The sequence below is a fragment of the Vulpes lagopus genome, chromosome 14 (genome assembly GCF_018345385.1).
Source record: "Vulpes lagopus strain Blue_001 chromosome 14, ASM1834538v1, whole genome shotgun sequence".
Lineage (NCBI taxonomy): Eukaryota > Metazoa > Chordata > Mammalia > Carnivora > Canidae > Vulpes > Vulpes lagopus.
The window spans coordinates 26,118,891-26,144,485 of NC_054837.1; the positions used below are offsets into that span (position 1 = coordinate 26,118,891).

General features: G+C 45.5%; 1 protein-coding gene across 1 annotated transcript; it reads left to right on the top strand.

The window, feature by feature from the left end:
* The first annotated feature begins 14,925 nt into the window (after window positions 1-14,925).
* IQCD (IQ motif containing D) lies at window positions 14,926-25,390 on the top strand. The gene is given in 6 exon segments (XM_041728529.1): window positions 14,926-14,949; window positions 17,024-17,094; window positions 17,096-17,765; window positions 20,869-21,102; window positions 22,730-22,801; window positions 24,853-25,390. Coding segments are annotated over 6 exon segments (1,413 nt in total). The 3' UTR covers window positions 25,195-25,390.
* Window positions 25,391-25,595: the final 205 nt, after the last annotated feature.

The window sequence follows — 25,595 nt, forward strand, 5'->3', positions numbered from 1 at the left end:
TACCAGTTTTTGCCCTGTGCTAACAACCTTAGAACTGAACTCCCATTCTTGGCCTTAGCATGTGATTTCGTCGTACAGACTTCATTCAAAAGGTTTGTTGTAAGGATTAAATGAGGCAAGACATCAAGAAGCCTGGCATGGAGCTGAACGACATATCGGTGATCAGTAAATACCGGCAATTCTTTTTCTTCCTACGGCACATTTGCCCTTGAATCTTCCTGCTTAAAATGGATCAGGGGGAGTCATCTCGTTCCATACCTTAAATATTCATACATTCAACAAGGATTCACTGAGTGCCTACTACTGGAGGCTGGGGTAAAGCAAGCAACAACAGCAACAAAACCTTCATTTTTCCACTCATGGAGCTGTCTAATGGGGGAGGTAGTCATTAATCCAGAAATATATAGATATATGTAAAATTACACCTGCAGAGATTCATCTCCAGAATGGTGCAGCATGGAGGTCAACCAATCCTTTCCTTAAAAAGCAGCTCTAGGGACGCCTGGGTGGCTTAGCAGATGAGCGTCTGCCTTCTGCCCTGGAGTCCTGGGATTGGTCCCGCATCGGGCTCCCTGCATGGAGCCTGCTTCTCCCTCTGCCTCTCTCTCTCTCTCTCTCTCATGAATAAATAAATAAAACCAAAAGAAAATGGTAAAAAAAAAAAAAAGCAGCTCTAGTCCATCAATGGATGAATGGATAAACAAATTGTAGTAAACACACAAAGGAATTAGATTCAGTCTTTAAAAGGAATGAAATTCTGATAAATGCTACAAGAATTGAAGACCATGAAGACATAATGCTAGGTGAATATAAGTCAGTTACAAAAGGACAAATATGTGTGATTCCATTTATATAAGATACCTAGAATAGCCAATTCATAGAGACAGAAAGTAGAATAGTGGATCGAAATGACAATATCCACTACAACATGGATGAACCTCAAAAATATCATGCAAAGTCGGGATTTCTCAACGTTGGCACCTTTTGAGTTGGATAATTGTTTGTTATAGGGGCCCATTCTGTGCTAGTGTTATTCCCAGCCTCTATCCACTAAATGCCAGTAGTACCCCTCCTAGTTGTGACAACCAAATATATCTCCAAAATTATTGTCAAATGTCTCCTGGAGGCCAGAGCCATCCCTGCTTAAAAATTACTGTGCTAAGTCAGATGCAAAAGATTACATACTGTATAATTCCATTTATATGATTTCATTTATATGATTTATCCAGAAAAGTTAAATCTGGGAATGGAAATACTTTGCCAGTTAGCTCATGGGAATTTTGGGGAGTGACAGAAATTTTGTGGTGATGTGGCATAACTTTGAGCATTTACCAAAAAAGTCATTGAGTTGTACACTTACAATGGGTAAATTTTATGGTATGTAAATTATACCTCAATAGAGCTGTAAAAAAAAAAAGTATACCCATGATCAGTACCATGCAGAAAAGGTGCAGAGGGTTTTCAGAGATTATAGTGCACTTTAAAAAAAAAAAAAAGAATTTTTAATTTATTTATTTGAGAGAGAGAAAGCGTGAGCAGGAGGAGGGGCAGAGGGAGAGGGAGAAGCAGGCTCCCTGCTGGGCAAAGAACCTAACTTGGGGCTCGATCCCAGGACCCCGGGATCATGACTTGAGCTGAATGCAGAGGCTTTATGGACTGAGCCACCCAGGCACCCCCATAGTGCACTTTTTTTTTCAATCTGGGGAGAGGCTGCCACTGAGCTGAGACTTGAAGGTTGAGAATTAGCTAATCTAGGAGTTGGGAATTGGTTTCTGGCAAAAGGAACATCTTGTGGGAAGATCTGATGCTTTGAACACTTTAGAGACCAGTGTGGCAACAGCACAGTGAGAACAGGAGGGCTTTGAGGTCGGCTGGTCAGATAGGTTGAAGCCAATGAGAAGGAATGTCATCACAGGAGTGAAGGGGCTTCATCCTTCTCACTCTGTGTGTCCCTGACCCCATCATGGCTTTAGTCACCATCTGTAAAGTAACAGCTCTCATATTTCTGTGTCTCGAAGTCTACTCCAGATACCCAACCACACCTGCACATCTCATAGATGTCCCACTCAAGTGGCTAGTAGTCTACACATATATAGCGCCTTGGTGTGAATTAGGAAGAGGTGCTCCCTCCAGGCACACACAGCCCCACAGTTTACAAGTCTTGGCAAATAGATAGCAAGTTCTACCATCAATAAACACCCCAAACCCCTCAACCTCTGCTTGTCTTATAAGGTTCACCCTTTGAGTAAACACCAAAACAATCCATCCAGCAACCTGAGCCAGCACACTAGACATCATCCCTCACTTCTCCTCCCCCATCTCCCATATCCAATCCTTCACTTTGTCCCATTGATTCTGCCTTCTTTATGTTTCTGGAGCCCATCCACTGCTTTCTCTCTTGTTAAGGCAACCCTCATCTGTTCCCTGGACACCATGACAGCCTTCCAAACCTGCTCCTCTTGTCAATTGCACCCACCAACCATTTTACCACAATTTCCCAGGCTGTAGGTCTAGTCTTGTCACTCACTCCCTGCTTAAAACTCCCACCACCCCCAACCCAAGCCTTTGATTCCTCCTCTTGAGCAATGAGGGAAGCTGTTGTGGCAGGACTTTCTTTCTTAAAGATTTGTTTATTTATTTGAGAGAGAGAGAGAGAGACTGAGTGAGCATGAAGAAGGGCAGAAGGAGAGGGAGAGAGAATCTCAAGCAGACTCCATGCTGATCAGGGAGCCCAACTCAGGGCTTAATCTCTCAACCCTGATATCACCACCTGTGCTTAAACCGAGAGTCAGACACTTCACTGGCTGAGCCACCCATGTGCCTTGTGGCTGGATTTTCTAACCAGTCAAATCAGGATGATTTCCTTAATCCCTGGGACTCCTGTAAGTGGTTGAGAGGAAGTGACAATAGAATCATAGCTGGATAACCAGGCCAAGTCAGGACAAAAGGCAAAGTAGTGACAATGGCAGGAAAGGCAAGCATGAGAAGGCGAGGTCTGAGGTCACTGTTCATGCCTCATCTGAATATACACAAGTAGTTAGTAGAAAGCAAGAATCCACCCCACCATTCCCTTTCCCAGACTCCACCCTACCCCCAGAAAGCCCCAAACGACCTTAGATTGGAAACAGTGGTAACAGAGGCGACAGAATCCCAGCATCAATCCCCCGACCTCTAGGCTAAAGAGGCTTCCCAGGCATCCCAGACAGAACTCTGCCCCAGCCTTGTGCAAGGCATCCCTCAGGAACATTCTAGGCATACATGGTCAGACATAAATGCCGTGACTGTAGCTTGGGCCTTCACTCCATTTATGGTGAAAAATTGAATTAGAGGGGCGAGTCTTCTCTGCTCAAGTGCTAAATTCACCCCCACACTTTTTTCCCTAGGAGACAAGAGCTCAAGACAATGAGGCACCACCGGATTTATGCCGCAACATATAATAATTATCACTCCCCTTTGAAGAGGGCTTTTAACTCTCAAAAGGGCTTTCCCATCTAGTAAATCAGCCCTCTTCCACCCAGCTGCCTTTTGATGTGGCTAGGACAGGTGTTGTATTCCCAGGTGCCAGAGAGATAAGGGGCTTGCCCAGACTTATTTCAAGAGCCCCAGCAGGGGAGAGTCATGCCCCTGGGTCTCCTAACACCCAGATTGTGAACCTGATCTTGATTCTGTAACTGATGGCAGCTTTATGTGGCACAGATCTCAGCTTGTCCGACAGAGCTGAGCTAGCCAGGAACAAACTTTCCTTTGAACCTGGATGGAGCACTGGACTTGGGATGGGGGAGCCAGGAGTTTCATAGAGGGTCAGGGCCACTGTGGTCTAAACCTGTGATTTTCCACCAGGGGCATCCCCTGACCTGCCACTCCCACCCCACAGGGATATTTGGCAATATCTGGGGGCATTTTGTCTCCTACTGGTCAGAACTGGTGGTGGGAGAAATGTGCTACTAGTGTCAAATGGGTAGAGGCCAGGGATGCTACTACTAAACATCCTAGAACACACAGGAGGGCCCCCACAACAAAGAATTATCTGACCCAAAATGTCACTAGTGCAGAGCTTGAGAAACTCTGTCCTACACTGATATTTTCTTTTTCTTCTTGTTTTTTATTTTTATTTTTTTCTTCTTTTTTAAAGTTTTAAGTACTCTCTACACCCAACATAGGGCTCAAACTTACAACCTTGAGATCAAGAGCCGCATGTTCCTCCTATTGAGGCAGCTAGGCATCCCCAGACTGATATTTTCATACAAAGCGAATGGTACACACATACACATCCACACACACACATATCTCTACCTTTCCCTTCTGGCCCTAGTTAGTGGGACTGAAAGCAAACATGATTGCAAATCAAGATCATTTGAAATATAGAGTATTGGAGGAAAATACAGAGCATCTTTGACCTCAGATTTCAAATAATAGCAGGTTATACTCCATGACCAATTGAATGCCTTTAACATGGGGTTTTCAAACACGGATTGTTTCTTTCTTTCTTTCTTTTTAAGATTTTATTTATTTATTCATGAAAGACACACAGAGAGAGAGAGGCAGAGACATAGACAGAGGGAGAAGCAGGCTCCATGCAGGGAGCCGGATGTGGGACTTGATCCCGGGTCTCCGGGATCATGACCTGAGCCAAAGGCAGACTCTCAACCACTGAGCCACCCAAGTATCCCAGATTGTTTCTTCAACCACAAGCCAGACAAAGAAATACATTTTCCTTCTCAACCTAGTGTGTTTACTTACACATGAATACTTAACTACATGTGATGGACTCTAATATTTTCTATTCTGTTGCATTTATTTTTAAATAACAAATTCACCATTCACTAAAGGGTCACAATCCTTGGTTTAAAAAAAGACACTTCTCCAACGTAGTCAAGCAGTCAGGAAAAGCCAGTGTTTTGCATTTGATAAGATTATGATTTAAATATTTTCTTAAGTGGGGGAAGTTTATTTTAGAAGACTCTAAAGGCACCACTAGGAAATTCTTCCTTCTGTCTCAACCACAGGGATGCTACCCACAGTCGGGTAGAACCAGAAATAAACACTCCTAAAAAATAAAATAAAATAAAAATAAACACTCCTAAAAAGAAAAAAACAAAAGAAATAAACACACCTAAAGCTATGCCATAACCAAAAGAGGAATCAAAAATTGTGGTGACTTGATTTATAAGGAGGAGACTGGAAAAGGAGACATTTAAGGGGCTCTAGTCCTCCTCCATCAGCTGCAGAAATATAAAAATAATGTACAAACTAGTCAAAAACAAGCAGTAAACAAGTTAAAAGAGGTTCAATTTTGGCACTTTATAAACATTTCTGCACAAAAACGTATATATTGAGGAAAACTACATCTCCTATTTTAAGAAGTAAATGTTCAGATGTTAATACTAAACTATATGATTTTTGAAGTCATAATAGAAGTCATAAAAGCTAAACATTATTGAGGCAAGATTTCATTTCATACTCAATGACAGTTCTATTGAGTGTGGTTCCATCACTGTCCCCATTTTACAGACAAGGAAGCCAAAGCTTGGAGAGGTTGATTGACTTGCCGAAAGCCACTCAGTGAGGATTGAACTCCAAATCTGCCTGACACTAAAACCCACAAACTTTATCACTATACAGTAGACTTGTGTTTTTCTTTTCTACTTCAGAGACGGAGGAGATGAAGGCCCAGAAGGCCAAGTGAATTAGCCCAGGACCATAACTGTAGCCAGTGTCCAGTAGAGAATGTTCATCAGAACCAGAAGTTTAGAAATCTGTCCCCAGGAGCACATTCCCTCCCAGTCTCCATCATTATTCGATGTCCTCTGTCTCCAAAGTACAGGGTAACATTGGAGCCCCCAGCCATGGAGTCATCACCACAGATGAGATCCTGTCTGTTAATACCTCCAGCATTCACTGCTACAGCTCCAGCCTGGGAATCTTTTGCAAACCAAATATAATCCACAAAACATAGGTTCTCAAAAAGAACAAGAGAGGATTGGGTAATAGTTTGTAAGTGGCAATAGGGGGGAAAAAAGATGAAAAAGAAAAAAACAAATTCGATTTAAATCTTTTTGTTTAAAAATTCCAAGCCCTGAGTACAGGGATGGAAAACAATCCATAGGCCAAATCTTGGCCTACCGTTTTCATTATTAAAATATGGCACTATAGGGATCCCTGGGTGGCGCAGCAGTTTAGCGCCTGCCTTTGGCCCAGGGCGCGATCCTGGAGACCCGGGATCGAATCCCACGTCGGGCTCCCGGTGCATGGAGCCTGCTTCTCCCTCTGCCTATGTCTCTGCCTCTCTCTCTCTCTCTGTGTGTGACTATCATAAATAAATTCTTTTTTAAAAATTATTAAAAAAAATATGGCACTGTTGTCTGGTTCTAATTCAGCACATAATGTATTTTTTGAAATAACATTAACCTATTATGCTGACATCTCTGTACGAGGTAATGGGCCTCTCGTTAAAGCTGGATTTGCTATCTCTTCATTCACTCAACAGTGATTTGTTGAGTGCCTCCTATGCCATCATGTTTTGGGATAGCAGTCTTCGTCATGGATTTTCTACCTCTTTCTAGCCTCTTACTCTCTCTGCTCTAGACTTAGAAGGCTCAGATAAAGCACCCAGAGTTCTTCTGAAGAAAGCTATTTGCATGTTTCCCAGACCAGTGGGATCTTCTGAGGCTAAAAGGAAAAATTCCTCCTGCTTCAAAGGTAAAACCTCTGTGTATCAACCCGGCAAGTAGGTAGTGAAATCAGAACTAAGTGACTAGGAATCGCCTCACCATCAAAGACTTCTTTGAGTCCCAAGTAGGACCTCAGGGAGTGAAGCAGGGAGGGTTAGGTTAGGTTAGTGTTAGTGCTAGGTCCTGGGGGCCTGGGCTGAGTGGGAATTGTGTATCTCAGAAATGTGACAGAGCTGTCAAAAGTACATGAAATCAGTTCTGCAAATTGTGGAGTCCACAACATGGTTTGATTCAGCCATGTTGAATTCAGCCAGAATTGCAAATTTTCCACTAGGGTGGAAAATAAAAACGAAGACCATGACCTCCATCTCTTGTGGAAACTTCTTTTTGCCATCTCTACCTCCAAGCATATTTCTCACCTTACACCATTCTTTCTTAGCTCTCTACATCTAAGCTGCAAGCAGCCTTTTTTGTCTAGTCATGGGAAGTACCAAGACTGGAGCTAGGAAGGCAGAAAAAAATCTCAGTCGAAGCTAAAAATCATGCAGGAAATATTAAGTTGTCTAGGAATACATTTCCTCTGAATTTTAGACAGAGGGCTGGTATTAGGATGTGTTTAGCTCATTTTTTTGGTTCAGTGATACCTGGTTTAGGAAGAGAGGTACACACATGGCACTAATCCTATTTACATCGATTCCTGTAATGAGAAGCCTATGCTGAAAGCCCCTTTCAGGACTCTCTGAATTCTAATTACATCAATGAGAAAGTCTCAGTTTGGTGTTAGTAAGTCTTTTCTATATTAGCCTTATATCCTGTAACTTTGCTATAATTTTGTAAGTCTAGAAGTGTGTGTATTGGTTCTTCTGGATTTTCTACATAAATAATCCTGTCATCTGTGAATAAAGATAGTTTTATCTCTTCTTTTCTAATCTCATTTTACTTCCTCTTCTTGTCTTGTTCCACAAGCTAGGACTTCACTATGATTGTTAAACAGGAAGGATAAGAGGTTACATTCTTGCCTTATTCCTGCTCTTAGGGAATAAACTTCTAGTTTCTCACAATTAAGTATGATGCTAGCTATAGGGTTTTTGTAGATGTTCTTTATCAAGTTGAGGTAATACCACTATATTCCTCACTTGCTGAGAAGTTTGCTTTGTTGTTGTTTTTTAAAAAATCATGAACAGTTTAAGAGTTTGTCAAATGCTTCTTTGCATCTATTGATATGATTTTTGGATTTTTATGGATTACATTAATTGATTTTTGAATGTTGAACTAGCCTTGCAGACATGGAAGAAATCCCACTTGGTCATGGGCTATAATTCTTTTTATACCTTGTTGAATCCAATTTGAGGGTTTTTGCATCTATGTTTATGAAAGATATTGATTGGTCCATAGATTTCCTTTCTTATAGTGTATTTTGTCTATTTTGGTATCAGAGTAATGCTAGCCTCATAGAATCTGTTAGGAAATATTCATTCTGCTTCTATTTTCTGGAAAAAAATGTTAGAGAATTGGTATAGTTTCTTCCTCAAATATCTGGTAAAATTTACCAGTGAAATCTTCTAGACCTAGAGTTTCCTGTTTGGAGAAGTTATTAACTATTGATCAATTTCTTTAATACATAAGGGCCCATTGAGATTATCTATTTCTCCTTATGAGAGTTTTGGTAGATTGTATCTTCAAGGAATTAGTCCATTTCATCCAAGTTATCAAATTTATAGCCATCGAGTAGTTCATTATATTCCTTTATTATCCTTTTAACACCCATGGGATCAGTAGTGATGGCCCCTCTTTCCTTCTTGACATTAGTAATTTATCTATTGTCTTTTTGTTAGTATGTTTGTAACATCTCCCTACCACTTGCTAATCTTCCTTTTCAACAATAGATATCTGGGCTTGCACTCATTGCCCCTGGGCAATAGCACCCAGCTAGAGTAAAATAATTTCAGGCCATAGACATTATTACCTTCTATATAAGGAAAATGATACAGATTTTTCAGTTGCAGTGGAGATACTTTTTAATGAAAAGTACTTAAGAATGAAAGTGTACTTCAGAAAAAAAAAAGTTGAGTTAATAATAGTACAGCTTGGTCTTTAGACTTGGCAGAAATCCCAAAGGTGGCGTGCTAGTGAGAGAAATTTAGACAATCCTAAATTAGAACCAATCCTCATGGAGGCTTCCTTCCTGACCCAGAACCCATGTTCTGCCTCATACATAGTGCCCTCATGCTGCCCAACGATCCCTGTGTCATGATCAGTTATGAGGTGTGTCTCGGTAATTAGTTTATAATAGGCTCCAAAGTATGTAATAATTGACTCAAAAACATAAAAGTCAATGAGAGATGATTCAAGGCTTACCCTCAAATAAAATAATTCAGCCACTCACTAACCTGCCTTCTGATAAGCTCTCTTACGCTAAGTGAAAGGGACGGGGTGACAGCCCTATGGTTGCAAACTGTGTCTGATCCTGGGTATACCCAGGAACACTACCAGTGGGCGTATACATGTATATAAAATGACAAATACGAATATTCATATTTGTAGTTACTAAGTAGATTGAATGCTCTAGGAACTGAATCTTGAACACGTCTGTCCTCTTGGGTCACTGCTTAGCAGGATTTATTGAAACTGGACCAGCAAAGAATCACTGTGGACCACTGCCTGGTCCACTGTAAAAGTCGATCTGAAAATGGTGAGACCAGACAGAGCAGCAGCTACAGGGAACAGGCTCCCCAGAAAGCCTGCGTGGGCTGAGACGCCTCTGGGCCACTTAGGAGCTGTGAACTCCTGAAAGCATCTAACCTCCCTCTGCCTCCCTTTCTTTGTAAATAGAGCTAATAAAAGCAACTATCTCATAAGGTTGTTGTAAGGAATGAAGGAGTTAATTCTCACATAGCATTCAGAACAGTGTTTGGTATGGAGTTAGTTCTCAAGGGTTAGCCAATATTAAAATGGTGATCTTTAAAATGAGATTCCCCCCCTCCAAATAAAATAAAATAAAATAAAATGAGATGTCTTTTGCCCATTTCATGATTGGATTGTTTGTTTCTTTGGTGTTGAGTTTAATAAGTTCTTTATAGATCTTGGATACTAGCCCTTTATCTGATATGTCATTTGCAAATATCTTCTCCCATTCTGTAGGTTGTCTTTTAGTTTTGTTGACTGTATCCTTTGCTGTGCAAAAGCTTCTTATCTTGATGAAGTCCCAATAGTTCATTTTTGCTTTTGTTTCTTTTGCCTTTGTGGATGTATCTTGCAAGAAGTTACTGTGGCCAAGTTCAAAAAGGGTGTTGCCTGTGTTCTCCTCTAGGATTTTGATGGAATCTTGTCTCACATTTAGATCTTTCATCCATTTTGAGTTTATCTTTGTGTATGGTGAAAGAGAGTGGTCCAGTTTCATTCTTCTGCATGTGGATGTCCAATTTTCCCAGCACCATTTATTGAAGAGACTGTCTTTCTTCCAATGGATAGTCTTTCCTCCTTTATCGAATATTAGATGACCGTACATTTCAGGGTCCACTTCTGGGTTCTCTATTCTGTTCCATTGATCTATGTGTCTGTTTTTGTGCCAGTACCACACTGTCTTGATGACCACAGCTTTGTAGTACAACCTGAAATCTGGCATTGTGATGCCCCCAGATATGGTTTTCTTTTTTAAAATTCCCCTGGCTATTCGGGGTCTTTTCTGATTCCACACAAATCTTAAAATAATTTGTTCTAACTCTCTGAAGAAAGTCCATGGTATTTTGATAGGGATTGCATTAAACGTATAAATTGCCCTGGGTAACATTGACATTTTTACAATATTAATTCTGCCAATCCATGAGCATGGAATATTTTTCCATCTCTTTGTGTCTTCCTCAATTTCTTTCAGAAGTGTTCTATAGTTTTTAGGGTATAGATCTTTTACCTCTTTGGTTAGGTTTATTCCTAGGTATCTTATGCTTCAGGAAGGGAGACAGAACATAAAGACTCCTAACTCGGGGAAACGAACTAGGGGTGGTGGAAGGGGAGGAGGGCGGGTGTTGGAGGGGAAGGGGTGACGGGCACTGAGGTGGACACTTGATGGGATGAGCACTGGGTGTTTTTCTGTATGTTGGTAAATTGAACACCAATAAAAATTAATTAAAAAAAAATAAAAAAATAAAATAAAATAAAATAAAATGAGATTTCCACCCCCCCAACACACACAGTTTTGTTTACCCCCTTACCCCCCACCCCCGACTATTCCACCTACCATTGTTAGATTTGTGGGGTATTTGCAAGGGTTGGGTTTTCTTCCTCTTTTTCTCCCAAGGCAAAATATATATATATAATTTCTCTGAAACCTTTTTTTTTTTTCAAAATGTTCTGAGAGTGAAAGTAATAAAATATCCAACAAGCCCATTTGAATGAAGACGAGGTGTAATTTGCATGATAAAGATATATTTCCATTTATAAAGTTCATCAGCAGAATTAATGACAAATAAAGGGAAGATCCAATTAAAGTTCCCCATCCATTAACAATCTTGCTTCACTCTCAGGGCAGGGATTTTAAAAGGAGAGGCTTAAGCTGGAAATGATTTAAATATTAAGGTTGGTGGCATTAAAAAGGACATGAAACGATCGTATCAGGATTCAAGGAAAAGAGATTCTCCAGTGATTTTTGTCATCAGAGTCAGATGCATTTCCCCCAATCCTTGTTCCATCGGCTTTTTCGTGTTCACCCAAATGAGCTGTCAAAAACTGATGGGCGTCATCATAATCAAAGAAAACAAGTTTGCCCTTTAAAGCAAAAGAGGTAATTTGGCTGAAAGCAAATTGGAAACATTTCATATAATGTTGCATTTCCAGCTGCAATCTCTGAAGAATTCAGGCATTTTGATTTATGCCTGAGAGCTTTGGGGGACAATGGGGAGAAGTGTGTTCGTGATATACTTTGTTCACATTTTTCCTGTGGTCACAGGGCAATGATCCTTCATCCTAAGAGGAGCCAAGGAAGCTCCCTTAGCTGTCCCTAAAATGTTATCTTCAGGAAAAGCCTTAAGGGAATTCATAAGATTGACTTGGGAGCAGAAAGTGGTGGGAAATAAAGAGATGCAAAATAATGCCATCCTCCTCTCAGCTGTCAACTCCCAGAGGCTTCTGACTTTGGGACCCATTTTGCCGGGCCTAGGAACCCAGCAGCCTTAGCATCTGATCTGATTTGCCTCTCTTCCTGGCTCATAGTCACTGGAGATGTTTCTCTCAGTCTTACCCTTCTCTCCATTTACTCCGGTTTTGAGAACTGAATATCTCCTGTGGCTTCGGATAGCCACAACTTCTCCCTTGCATCTATATCTCCATCCCCGAGGCCTCCCTGGAACCCCCTAGATCGTTCATTGTCAGATGCCTAGAGTATTCTCAGCTAGGGTTCTTTGATAGCAAGCAACAGACACTGTCCATGGCTAAAGCAAAATGGTGAAGGAAGAGCTGAAGAATGGGCCTCAGAAAGGGCAGCAGCCAAGGAAGTACTGGGGGTCCTGGCTGCAGGATCTTTAGCAACCCCCTCATTGGCATGACCTAGTTCCCACCATCTCCCATCCACATGTGACTTTCCCAGATTCCTGGGAGGGAGAGAGCAGCCTTCTCTGACCTGGCAGTCCCACCAAGACTGCATACAGTGTGAGAAGGAATGAGCTCTCCAATGGAAAACCAGGGTACTATCACCTGGCAGAGAGGACATGGATCACGGGGAGGCAGAGACACCCTTTGTCCGCTGTCTATCCCAGTGACAGGAGCGAGAATTAAGCGAGTTTAAAACTGAGCTCTTTGTCCTCCCTTCCAAACTTCTGCTCCCAATTTTTCTAGCTCCTCAGGGCCCCATCTTTGTCTCCCAGGCCCCCAAACGCAAAACGGTCTCACTCATCAAGTCCTGATGACTCCTTCTTCAAAATGTTTCTTGTGGGGATCCCTGGGTCAGCGGTTTCGCGCCTGCCTTTGGCCCAGGGCGCGATCCTGGAGTCTGGGATCGAGTCCCATATCCGGCTCCCGGCATGGAGCCTGCTTCTCCCTCTGCCTGTGTCTCTGCCTCTCTCTCTCTCTCTCTCTCTCTCTCTCTGTGTCTATCATAAATAAATAAAAATAAATATTTAAAAAAATGTTTCTTGCATCTACAGATAGAGTATGACAATGAGAATGATGAAAATGGCTCAGGTAACCTGTCCATGCCAGCCCCAGACCTCTCCCCAAGACAGTGTTGGGGATTGTTTGTTTGTTTGTTTGTTTGTTTGTTTTTTCAGTGCCCGAAATGTAGCGGGGATCAAAATAGAAAAAGCCTCTACCTTCATTAGAGCTTACTTTTTAGGGGAAGGGGAAAGACAGACAATAAACAAACAAACAGGCCCATTTAGAAACATCAGATGGTGATTCTTAACCGGGAGAAATGTAAACAGGATAAGGGATTAAGGGCAGGGAGGAGGAGAGGGTTTATATTTTAGGAAGGAAATCGGGGAAATGCTCACTACTACACTGAGATTTGAGCAGAGTAGGAAGTGAGTGACGGAACAGCTTTGCAGATATTTAGAGGAATGTTCCAGACCTGGGTCTGGGGGTCTGGGGGTAGTAGTGAGCAAATAGCAAGTGCAAATGCCCTGTCAGAGGTTGGAGCACGTTTGACATGTTCAAGGAATGGAATGAGTGCAGAAGGGCGAGTTGTAGCAGCGGCCAGGATATGTAGGACCTTCCTGGTTACTATAGGGACTTTGGCTTTTATCCCGAGCAAGAGGCGAAGCTGTTGTAGTGGTGGTGCACTGGCAAATGTTCAACACCCAGTTTGGTGGGAAGGGGTGCTGACTTGTAGTATTTGCCAATTTCCATGGTATAATACTTCTGCCATGGCTGATTTCAAGCTACCAATGGCTTAACAACCAGCTCACAAAATACCCTGAAATTTTAACAATCAGCTCTTGTGAACTGGATTTGGAGCAGGAGGGTGAAAGGATCTGACATCTTAAAAGTCTCCCTCTGGCTGCTGTGATGAGATGAGACTGTGGGGCAAGTGGGCAGAAGTGGGATGACTGGTAAAGAGATTATCACAGTCATCTGGGTAAGAGATGATGGACCCCTGGAAGGTCCAGTGGCTCAATGACATCAGGGACAGCATTACTGCAATTCTCTTAACTTTTCCTTCTCATTCATAAAGTGGCTACCACTGCTCCAGCATTAAAGCCCAAGTTCAGGGAACAGAGGTGAAGCCAGCGATGTCTTTCTTTTGTATTGGGAAGCTATAAGGTTTCCCAGAAGCCCCTAGAAAACGTCTCAATTTTATTGGCTCTAACAGTGTCTAAAGCCACTCCCAACTGTAAAGGAAGTTGAGAAGTTGAGCATTATTTCCAGCCCCTACAATATAGGCAAGCAAGAGGGAAGGAGGTTGGGGTGGAGATGGTGCCTGCAAAAAAGGGATGTAACCTTATAAGAACCCACTAAAAGACTTTGACCCAGTCTGGAAGCCCAGGAATGGCTTCCCTGAGGAAGTGACACCTGAACAAAGCTCTGAGTACAAAGAATTAACTTAGCAAGGAGGAGGAGAAAAGTGTTACAAGAAGAAAAAACAGCATGTGCAAAGGCCCTGAGGTGGAAGATTTATAATATCCCAACTTATCTATCTGCCACCAACGCTTCCTCTACAAATCACCCATATGACCAATCTTTCTCAAAAATCTGATTTTATCCTGTTACATGTTTCCTGATGTCTAAAGAGATCCCAATTTCCTACAAGATCAACTCCAAAGTCCCTACTCTGCTGAAGGCTGGTCATGACCTCAACCTATTCTGTGAAGACAGCTTTCTGCCCTTCCTCCTATAGCTGTTGAACCTTCATGTGTGCATGTTTCATATTCCAAACTAGTTTGTAAACTCTGGGAGGACAGGAACCATACCTTGCATCTCTTTAATATCCCCAGGGGCTCAATAAATGCCCAAATAGATGACTGGAGGGATGATCCTTATTGCAGGGAGCAGGAGCAGATGTAAGCAGACAAGTTAAGAAGCTCTTTAATCATCCAATGAGAGAGTATAAGGCCCTCACTCAGTGGCAGAGAGGCTGCCAAGAACGAAAGGACTGGGAGCTGTCTAGGAAAGAACACTGAGAGAACAGAGTGTCCGCCTCAGATGTGGCGGGTAATGAAAGTTGGGGTGGGGGGGGGGCACTTGGGTTTCCAACTCCAGCAACTAGGCTGACAGAATTGCCAATCATCAGGACGAAGAATAAAGAAGGAGGGTGAGGTATGGGGACATGGTGGGGTCCCTCTTAGACACGGTATGTTGGGAAGCCCAGCCAGTCCTGTGCAGGAAGTGACCATGTGGTACGTCTGGGTCTCCAGCCACGCCCAGACACTCAGACTAGGAAGTCAGCACAGTCCTAGACTTGGGATTTTGGTTTCCCTGAGCTAATAATGCTAGTTATTAGTTATTGAGCACTCACAATGTCCAGGCCCTGTTCCAGAAACTTCCCATTCAATCTTAGGATCCCTGTTTCATGGCTGAGGAAGCCCAGGTTTAGGGGGATTAGATAACCAGCCCAGGGTCCCCCAGCAAGGGTCTGAACCCAAGCTGGGCTGCTGCAAAGTTGGTACTCAGCCATCATGCCATGTGGGCAACATCAATGACTGATTTCTCATTGCTGCCATACATTTTTCTGAAAGTCGTTAATTCAATTAAATTAGCATCAGTACAGTGCTGTTAACTACAGGTTCAGCTTGGTTTGAAGTTTACGTTTTTCTATGTGTCCATTTTCCAATCCAGGATCCAACATTGCATTTAGTGAAACGGGTTTTAAAAATTGTGTTTTGAGGGGCAGCCTAGGTGGCTCAGGGGTTGAGCATCTGCCTTCAGCACAGGGTGTGATCCTGGAGTCCTGGGATCGAGTCCCACGTCAGGCTCCCTGCATGGAGGCTGCTTCTCCCTCTGCCTGTGTCTCTACCTCTCTGTCTCTGTCTCTGTCTCTCTCTCTCTCTCTACTCTCTGTGTCTCTCATGAATAAATAAATAAAATCTTTAAAAAATAAATAAAAGTAAAAATTGTGTTTCAAGGGGGCACCTGAGTGGCTCAGTGGTTGAGCATTTGCCTTTGGCTCAGGGCGTGATCCTGGGGTCCTGGGATTGAGTCCTGCATCAGGCTCCTCTGCCTATGTCCCTGCCTCTCTCTGTGTCTCTCATGAATAAACAAATAATCTTTTTTAAAAATTGTGTTTCAACGCCATTGTTCATCTTCCCCTGATTTTTTATATCCATACTTAAAAACCAGTGCAGCTGTGCCATGCTGATCCTGGTCCCATTTGCTCTCAGCTGTATTATCTGCTCCCTCCTTGTGCTGCTCTGTCTCAGGCTGCTGACAACTTGCAGGTTGCAGAGCCCATGCTCTCTTGTCATCTGGTTTCTCAACTGGACTTGGCCAATGGGAGGCACTGGTGTTGGACTGGTGGGCAGGAGGAAGAAGAACCCACAGTGTTTCTTCTCTCTGCAGCGGCCCCAGCTCCTTGGGGGCTACAGCTCCTCCTGGACAGGAAATGACTATGGTTCCAGCTCCCCCCAGGTGACCCTTAGTCCCCAGGATCAATACCACCTCCTTCTGTGGGGGCCTCCTACCATTGACATTTTCTGGCTGGCTTCCCCATCCCTGGTTAGCCTCTCAACTCTTTCCATCACCCGTATAACTAGTTTTCTGTATTTAGATACTTTTTTTTTTAAAGATTGATTGATTGATTGATTGATTGATTGATTGATTGATTCATGAGAGACACAGAGAGGCAGAGACATAGGTAGAAGGAGAAGCAGGCTCCCCTGCAGGGGGCCCGATGTGGGACTTGATCATAGGGCTCCAGGATCACTACCTGAGCCAAAGGCAGATACTCAACCACTGAGCCGCCCAGGTGCCCCTAGATACTTTTTTTTAACAGTCCCCTAGCATTGGCTTTTTTTCATTCATGTTAAGTCATTATGATATCTGTTGCATTTATTTAAATGCTTGTTACTGTCCATAGCTGAACAAATCCATGTCAGTGGATACTTCATATCCTGTATAGTTAACTCACTTCAACAGCATGGTGTTCCCTGCCTGACACCTTTGCCTAAGACCCACCTCTCCACTGGGTCCTCCCACCCTTGTGGCCTGAGGCTGTCACAAAGCTAGAAACTGCTTTCAGGAAGAGGTTCTGGGTAAAAAGCAGCAGGCCACCAGGGACAAATGATGTTGACGGTCTGTGGCTGCCGTGGCCATACCAGCCACATCCTTGTAGCATGGTTCTACTAACCACTCACTCCTTCCTTTGCAGGGTCATCAGAGACAATAACAACTGGAGGCCTGTGTAATCTAGCGAAGTTTCAATCTCCCAGGGCATACAGTCTGCTCAGAAAATTGCTCTAGATGTCCTCACCGTGGCCCCTCTCTACCAGGGCCCTGACATCAAGAATGGAGTTGATGGCAGAGCCATCCAAGAAGCCCGCCTCACTGCTAAAACCCTTGGTCCCCTCTAAGTCCAAACTCACCACCATTGAGACCAAGAGGATCATGTCCGTACTGGATGAGACCATCCACAAGGTAGAGTTGGTGACTCTGCTGTCATATGTGGCTTCTAATTACGAGACTCTGGGGGGGATGCTGGGACAGGACATCTTGAAGGCTGTGAGGGAGCACGAGGACCTCTGCCATAGCCTCCTGGACAGTGTCATTTACCTGCAGGATAAAGAAAGGCAGTTGCAGGAGGAGGAAGAGGAGGAAGGGTGGTATAGAGACCGCCTCTTCTCCTTAGAACTGCAGAAATCCAGCCTCCTGCCACTTATGCAACAGATCAAAGAATCTACCAAGGACATCCTCAGACTCTTGCTCAATAACCCACAGGCAGCAAGGCTCTTGCAGATGCATACAGTGAGCAGAAGCGCAGAAGCCCAAAATTTTATTGATTGCCTGATAGAACTACGGGGTTTTCTCTTCGAGAAGCTGCTCACTAGTCCCATGGAAGCTAGAGATAAGAATCAGTTCATACAGGATATCAGTAGACGGAACAGGAGGAACCAAGAAATCATCGATGCTCTCGAAAATGAATTGGCAGCGAGCATGAAGAACAGAGATGCAGAGGTATCGCTTAATGGTATTGGTCAGGTTGTGGAAGGAGCCACACAGAGGAGCCAAACCTTTTGGCAGTTGGGTATTTCCTTCAGTGATTTAAATACCTGCTGTTATTCATTCACTCTAGAAATATTGTCGGGAACACTGGCTACATATCAGGTCTTAAGTGTAAGTCCACATGTTCCCTGCCTCATGCAGTTCATGGGAGGTAGGTCTTTTTTTTTTTAATTTTTTTTAAAGATTTTATTTATTTATTCATGAGAATACACAGAGAGGAGAGAGAGAGAGGCAGAGACACAGGCAGAGGGAGAAGCAGACTCCATGCAAGGAGCCTGACGTGGGACTCAATCCCAGGTCTCCAGGATCACGCCCTGGGCTGTAGGCGGCGCTAAACCGCTAAGCCACGGGGGCTGCCCATGGGAGGTAGGTCTTAAAGAGCTAATTTAATTACAGTTTTGAGAAATACAATGCAAGGTAAGCTTGGAGTGCTAGAAGATAATGTTACAAGAGAAATGAACTTAGACCCAAAGCATGCGAGATGTCAAAGCCAACACATGAAGAGTCAAAGGGAGTGAACCAGGCAAGAGAGGTAGGCAGGGGCCTTCCAGGCCAGCAACAGGCAGACTTTTTCTATGAAGGACTGGATAGTAAATGCTTTAGGCTTTGCCCTCAGATCACATAGTGCCTTTGAGGTCTGATCAAAGGATGTGATGTCTGTCATAAGGGCAAGGGGCAGATGGGACAGGTGGAAGCTCTAGAAGAATTTTTAAGAAGGGAACTGATAACATGATCCCAACCTAACAAACATTTGGGACACGTAACTATGTATTGTGCTTTACATACATTTTCTCACTAAAGCCTAACAAAGTCCCTGTGATGTGGGTATAAGTATAGGTTTGGCTGCTGAACACAGAGACCCAAAATAATAGTGGCTTAGTCACGGTGGAAATGTATTTCTTTCTAGTGGAAAAGCTGGAGCAAGCGTAGCAACTCTGCCTCCTAAATTGTCACGGGTCCAGGCTCTTTCTGTCTGGCCTTTCTGCTGTCCACCACACAGGACTCTAACTGTGGACCCAGAAGACCCCCACCATATCACTGCTGGTATAGCCAGCAAGTAGAGGAAAGGGGAGGAAGGCCTTAATACTTGCCTCTTAGGGGTGCAACCTGGAAGTAGCCCACCTTACAGTTCTTAGCCACACCCGGGGCGGGGGGGGGGGGGCTGCGCTAGTGATGCTGGGAAAGGTGGTCTATAGCTGGGGCCACATTCCCAGGGAAGCATTCAGCTCCACAGCCTTTCCGGGGGCAGGGGGAGCCGATCCCGAGCTGCAACCAGCCTGTGCTGCCACAGACACTTGCGCTTTCATCGCCCCAGGATTCACAGAGCTCAAGACCCTCCAAAGCTGTGGGCTGCCCACCCTCCCTGCACAGTGGCTCAGGCAGTCCCTCCTTCCTTATGTTCTCACCAACTTCGTCCTTCAAGGCATGTCTCAGAGTTTACTGATAAACATTTATGTGGTTATTGTGATTATTGGATTTGGATCTAGCACCCCGTAAGAGGACAGGGACCTTGTCTCTTTGGGCCCACTGTCATGCCCCTAGTGAGCCTGGCACTAAGCTAAGAAGGACATGAAAACTATTTTCTTTCTTTCTTTCTTTCTTTCTTTCTTTCTTTCTTTCTTTCTTTCTTTCTTTCTTTCTTTCTCTCTTCTCTTTCCTATCTTTCTTTCTTTCTTTCTTCCTCTTTCTTTCCTACTTTTCTTTTTCTTTCTTTCTTTCTTTCTTTCTTTCTTTCTTTCTTTCTTTCTTCCTTCCTTCCTTCCTCTCTTTCTTTTCTTTCTTTCTTCTTTCTTTCTTTCTTTCTTTCTTTCTTTCTTTCTTTCTTTCTTTCTTTCTTCTTTATTTATTTATTTGAGATAGATTGAGAACAGAGCCAGGGGATGGGTGGGTGAAAGGAGCCAAGGGAAAGGGAACAGACTCCTTGCTGAATAGGGAGCCCCAACTCAGGGCTCAATCCCAGGACCCGAGATCATGACCTGAACTTCCCGCAGATATTTCCCTGACTGAACCACTCAGGCACTCCTGGAAACTATTTTCTGAGTGGAGAGATGACAGGCTCTTGGGTCTTTGGTCAGGGTAGACTGCTCACAGGTTAGAAGAGTGCCAGTGAAGGACAGGGAGAAGGGCCCCAAATGGCTTTGTTGGTCCCATTCAGGTGGTGGAAACAGTTGAACAAATCTGAGGTCAAATCCCATTTTTCCAGGTGGGCAGATTTGCTCATGTCACTTAGATCTCAGTGTAAAACATGGCGGTGACACCCATGAGGCCACTGTGAGGTCAAGGAAAGCTCTGACTGCTGATAATACCGCCCACTCTAGAACCCAACATGTAGGTCAGGAAGCCTTGCCCACAGGATAGGCTTGCTCCAAAGGCACGCCTTCCCTCACTCTTGGCAGGAAGCGAGCCCAGACCCCCAGGCCCTACTGCCAGCTGACCCCAGCCCCAGGCCGCTGGCATGAGCCAGCTCTAGCACTGATGTGCTCAGAGGGAGACTCCAGGGCTTGTGACCCACCTTTGGAGCTTATGGACAAAACAGCCCCATCTTCCATCTCGATTCCTGTTTTAGAGCCAACGGAGGGCAGGGGACAAGTCAGGCCCTCAGGCGTCAGCGGGCAGCAATCCCCACAGTATGTGTATCTCCTGCTTTCATGAATCATGCCACGTGTCTCTGCCAACGAGCAGTCCCATTCTGTGCCCTGGGCACTGCCACTGCCCCAGACCGTTCAGCAACGTTACTCTGGCTTGCCTGTGCCTATCACTTATGCCAGGAAGTAGAGGGCGGTGACTGAGAATGTGGGCTCTATCAGACAGACCTGTGGCCTCAAGTCCCAGCTCAGTTGTACAGCCCCAGACAGATGACTCGACCCCCTTGAGCCATCAATTACCTTGTCAGTGAGCAGGCTATCTCCATCTCCCCTGGGCCTTAGGGGCAGGATTCTGCGAGGTAATAAGGCAAGTTGCTCATTCCATCCTCAGCGGCCTGCAGCCCATGCCACTCCTGGGATTACCGGGCATCGGGTAGGTAGTAATGGAGCCTCTCATCTTCCTGACCCAGGTGGAGAAAGAGAACTTTGTGATCCAAGAACTGAAAAACCACCTGCACCAGGTGCTCAAGCTCTCAGAAAACAGCCTCTTCCGCATCAAACAGGAGGCGGAGAAGCAGCAGAAGACCTACTTCCGGGCCTCGCAGGCCAGGGTGTCCAAGATGCAGCAGGAGATACTGATGCTCAGGTCCCAGCACCACAACCTGGTCATGGAAAACCAGGAGGCAGAGCAGGCGCTGAGGAAGGTGCTGCCAGGGTGTGGGGACAGGGGAGGCCCTGGGGCAGGGGAGGGGCAGAGAGAGGTCTAGTGGGAGGGCAGGGCGTGGGAGGGCTACTCCAGGCCCCCAGGGCACAGCTCCCTGGAGGAGGAGGGCCTGGGGCCAGGGGAAGCCTAGGATTGAGCCAAGCATCCCCTGGGAGCAGGAGGGTGCTGTGCACAGATCCTGGGGACTGGGGCAGAGAGACCATCCCATCCTGCGGCACACTGGCTATTCCTTAACTACTCTGAGCCCAGCAGCTGTGATAATACCCACTTGTTGTGCAAAGGACCTCATACAGCTCCTGCAATTTCATAATTCCCTCCAGCCTTGGTTTTTGCCATCTTTAAAGCAAAAGTGATCAGATTGGTCTGCCGGTCATTAGGAGAATTGAATGAGATCCCCCTAAGAATGAGTGCAGAGTAAGCGCTCGGTAAATGTCATCTCTTCTTTTGCCTCCTCCATCATCTCCACTGAGCCCCAGTGCACGTACCCAGGTTGCTCCCAAATCTCTCTCCCCACAAAGGGCACCTGCTCTAATACTTGTTCCCAGGTCTTGTTTAGTGTCACGACTCCTGAGCACCTGGTGGCAGCCATGGACCTCTCCTCCATAAGAAAGCACAGATCCACCTACATATACTGGTAGACGATTCTTGGAGGCACGGGCCCTCTGAAGCCAGCCGGATGCTGGTGTCCAAGTTAAAAGTTCTTGCTCTGCAGGATTAGGAAGTTGGTTTATTTATTTCTTTTTCATTGAGGTGAAGTTCATATAATATAAAATCAGCCATTGTAAAGTGAACAATTGGATAGCATTTAGTACATCTAGTATTGTACAGCCCCCATCTCTGTCTAGTTCCAGAACACCTCCATCCCTCCAAATAAAACACCAGACTCATTAGCCATCACTCCCCAACCCCCTTCCCCAAGCCCCTGGCAGACAACCAATCTGCTTTCCATCCCTATGGACACTTCATGTAAATGGAATCACACAGTATGTGGTCTTTTGTATCTGGCTTCTTTCACCTAGCATTGTGTTTTCAAGGTTCATCCACATAGCATTTATCAATTCTTCATTCCTTTTTATGGCTGAACAATATTCCATGGTAAGTATGGGAGCTGATATTTTACAAATTAAATTATGTCCTTCGCCTACATCTAAATCCATCCAATCGCTTCCCCTCTCCCTTACCCTAGAATCTAAACTCCTCCCCCTCTGACATTTCCTTCCATGACACAGCTTCTCACTCTGACCTCCCTGGGACCTTGCTCCTCCTCAGCCACTCCACTCCAGCTACACTGGCTCAATTTCTGTTCTTAAACACCACAAGCCTGTTCCTATGTCAGGGCCCTTGCACTTGCTGCTCCCTCTGCCTAGAATGTTCTGGACTCAGACCTCTGGCTTCAATTCCAGTCTCTACACTCATTAGCTCTGTGATCTTGGGCAAGTGAGTCAGCACATCTATCTGATCCTCAGTCTCCTCATCTGTGAAATGGAGGAGAACCTTCCTTGTTGTGTAGATTCAGTGGGCAAAGCATGAAAGCCTGATGCAGAGCAAGTTCGATGCAATTTATTGTTCACATTGATCCATCAAACAGACTTGTTGGATTTTTTTAGAAGAAATATAAAGTGGAGACGGAAATCGAGAACTGGATCCAGAAGTATGATATGGAGATGAGTGCGAAGCAGGTATTTGTGCTGCAAAAAGTCTCTTAAGTGCATTTCCCATGATCCTCTAGGAATGGTCCATGTTCTATGCCAAGCTCTGGGCCCCCCCAGATGGTCTTCCCTGCCCCCTTCTTAGGCTGAAGATTTGTCTGGCCTGGGGCAGCCAGGGGAGAAGTGGAAAAGGAAGGAGCCAGAGCTGGAAGCTACTGAGTGCTTGTCACTAGGCCTAACGATCTTGGCTCCATCTAGTGTCCACATCCCATACTCACTGTTCCTTTTGCGCTCAACTGTCTACAGTTTCAAAACCAGGGCTCCTTCCTGGCTGACTTAGGTACAAGCTTGCCTCCCGCACTTCACTCAGTCACCCAGAAACTTTCCACCGTGGGCCTGAGATGTGCCATGTGCTCGGGTAGCACAGAGAAGATGGTCCCCATTATCATTTGGAGGATCTTTCTACCCTAGTGTCACCAGCTGTATGACCTGAAGCAAGGGGCTCCACCTTTCTAGCCTGACTCTGCATGTGATCAATAGAGGCAGTAATGACCAGGCTGGGACCACAATGTGGATGCAGTGAGGTACCATTGTCACAAATGCTTGTACCTGCAACAGGACCTGGCCTGAAGGAGGTGCTTAGGGAAAAGTGGCCTGGTAAATGAAGTGCCCTCAAGCCCCCTCCCCCCGTCCCCAGGCTTTGTGATAACATAGGTGGCCCAAGGTCCCAAGTTCAGGGCCAGGAAGGTGTGGCAAGCACTGGAGATGACATCAGCCTCTGAGTGGTCCAAAGTCAGGAGAAGGGCAAATTGGGGTCTTGCTCTGATCCTGAGTGCTCTAGGGAAGAGGGACTGCAAAGGCTGTGCTCTTGTTTCTCTGGTCCCAGTGAGGGTGGTGGGTTCCTCATCAGCAGAGACCAAGTCTACTCAGCCCTGGGCCCTCAGGTAGCCCTTCACTTCTGGTAGATGCTCAGCAAGTATTAGTGGAAGGGATAGGTGTGAATGGCACCAGGAGGCAGTAGCTGGACATAAGGAAGAACCGTGGGACTTAATCACCTAAGAAAGTTCCACTCTGGGTATCTTTTTTTTAAAGATTTTATTTATTTATTCATGAAAGACACACACACACACACACAGAGAGAGAGAGAGGCAGAGACAGAGGCAGAGGGAGAAGCAGGCTCCATGCAGGGAGCCTGATGTGGGACTCCATCACGCCCTGAACTGAAGGCAGACGCTCAACCACTAATCCACCCAGGCGCCCCCTCACTTGGGTATCTTTGTGAGACACACCGCTTCAGTGGTGGGAGTTTGCATTTAAAAAAAAAGATTTATTTATTTATTTGAGAAAGAGAGCAAGAGTATGCGTGAGCAGGGGGAGGGGCAGAGAGAGGGAAAGAGAGAGTCCCAAGCAAACCCTCTGCTGAGAACGGAGCCTGACGCAGGGCTCAATCTCACGACCCTGAGATCACGACCTGAGCTGAGATCAACAGTCAGATGCTTGGGATCCCTGGGTGGCTCAGCAGTTTAGCCCCTGCCTGCTTGTGTCTCTGCCTCTGTCTCTGTGTCTCTCATAAATAAAATAAAATCTTAAAAAAAAAAAAAAAGAGTTGGACGCTTAACCAGCTGAGCTACCCAGGCCCCCCAGAGCTTGCATTTTTATGTCCTCACTGTGTGCCTGGTACCACATCCAGCACATTGTGTCCACCCCATCATTTAATCCTGCAAAAAGCTCCCACCCACTACCTGGGTTTGAAACTGTCCTATGTTTCAGAGGACAAATGAAGCTTCAGTGGTGAAGCTCCCAAAGGCACAGCCAAGCTGGGATTTGATACCCAGCCTGCCTAACCTACCAGCCTAGATTCTTTCCTTCTTCCTGAGATGACTTCACTCAGGTCTCACCTCAAGTGGGGTTGGACCACATCACCTTTCCCGTTCTCATCCGGGCCTCGGATGCAGAAAGGCTTAGTGGGGGCAGCACTGTTGAGTCAGAAGCCCCTCTGGGACAGGTGGGGGTGTCTGAGGGGGAGGGTGGCAGGCAGTGCTCTCTGCTTGGTGACCCCCACCCCCTGACCCTCATCTCAGGATGAGTACGAGGAGCTTGACACCATCCACAAGGAGGAGAAGGTCCAGCTGGAGGAGCTGAAGCAGAGGCACAATGTGCTCGTGGAGGAGTTCGCCCAGATCCGGGCCGAGCGGGAGATCAATGCCAAGAAGAGGATGGAGGCCAAGCAGGAGATGCTGCGCATGACGCGGGCCGCCACGCTCATCCAGGCTTTGTGGAAGGGCTACCTGGTCCGCTCCATGCTCAGGTCCAGGAAGAGGAAGCGGAGCAAGAGCAAAGGGGGGGACAAGAGGAAGGGCAAGGGGAAGGCCAAGGAGAAGGGGAAGGAGAAGGCCAAGGGGAAGGCCAAGGCCAAGAAATGAGTCTGCTCCTGGGGGCCCCATTCCTGGTTTGTGTCTCTGTGCTCCCCACTTCCCAGAGAGCAGGCCATGAGGCCACAAGGAGGGGGAGCCTTGCCATTCCTGGCTGAAATGATTTTTCAAAGTTAAAAGTCTTTTTAAACCACATTCTACAAATAAATGTCTTTTTGCCCAGGGCTGTTGGCCCTGTGTGTTTGTCCACACGTGTAGATGCCCTTCCCCTGGGGAAAGCATGCAGGCCAGGCCCTCAGCACAGAGCCATTCCTTCTTTAAGCCTCAGCGGGAAGCTGGACCCTGAACTGCAGCAGCCTTCCTGACCTCAGACTGCAGTGTCATGGCTGTGGTGGACACAGCAGCCACCAGGGTGGTGGGTGTGGTCACAGCTGCCTGCAGAGATTGTGGGA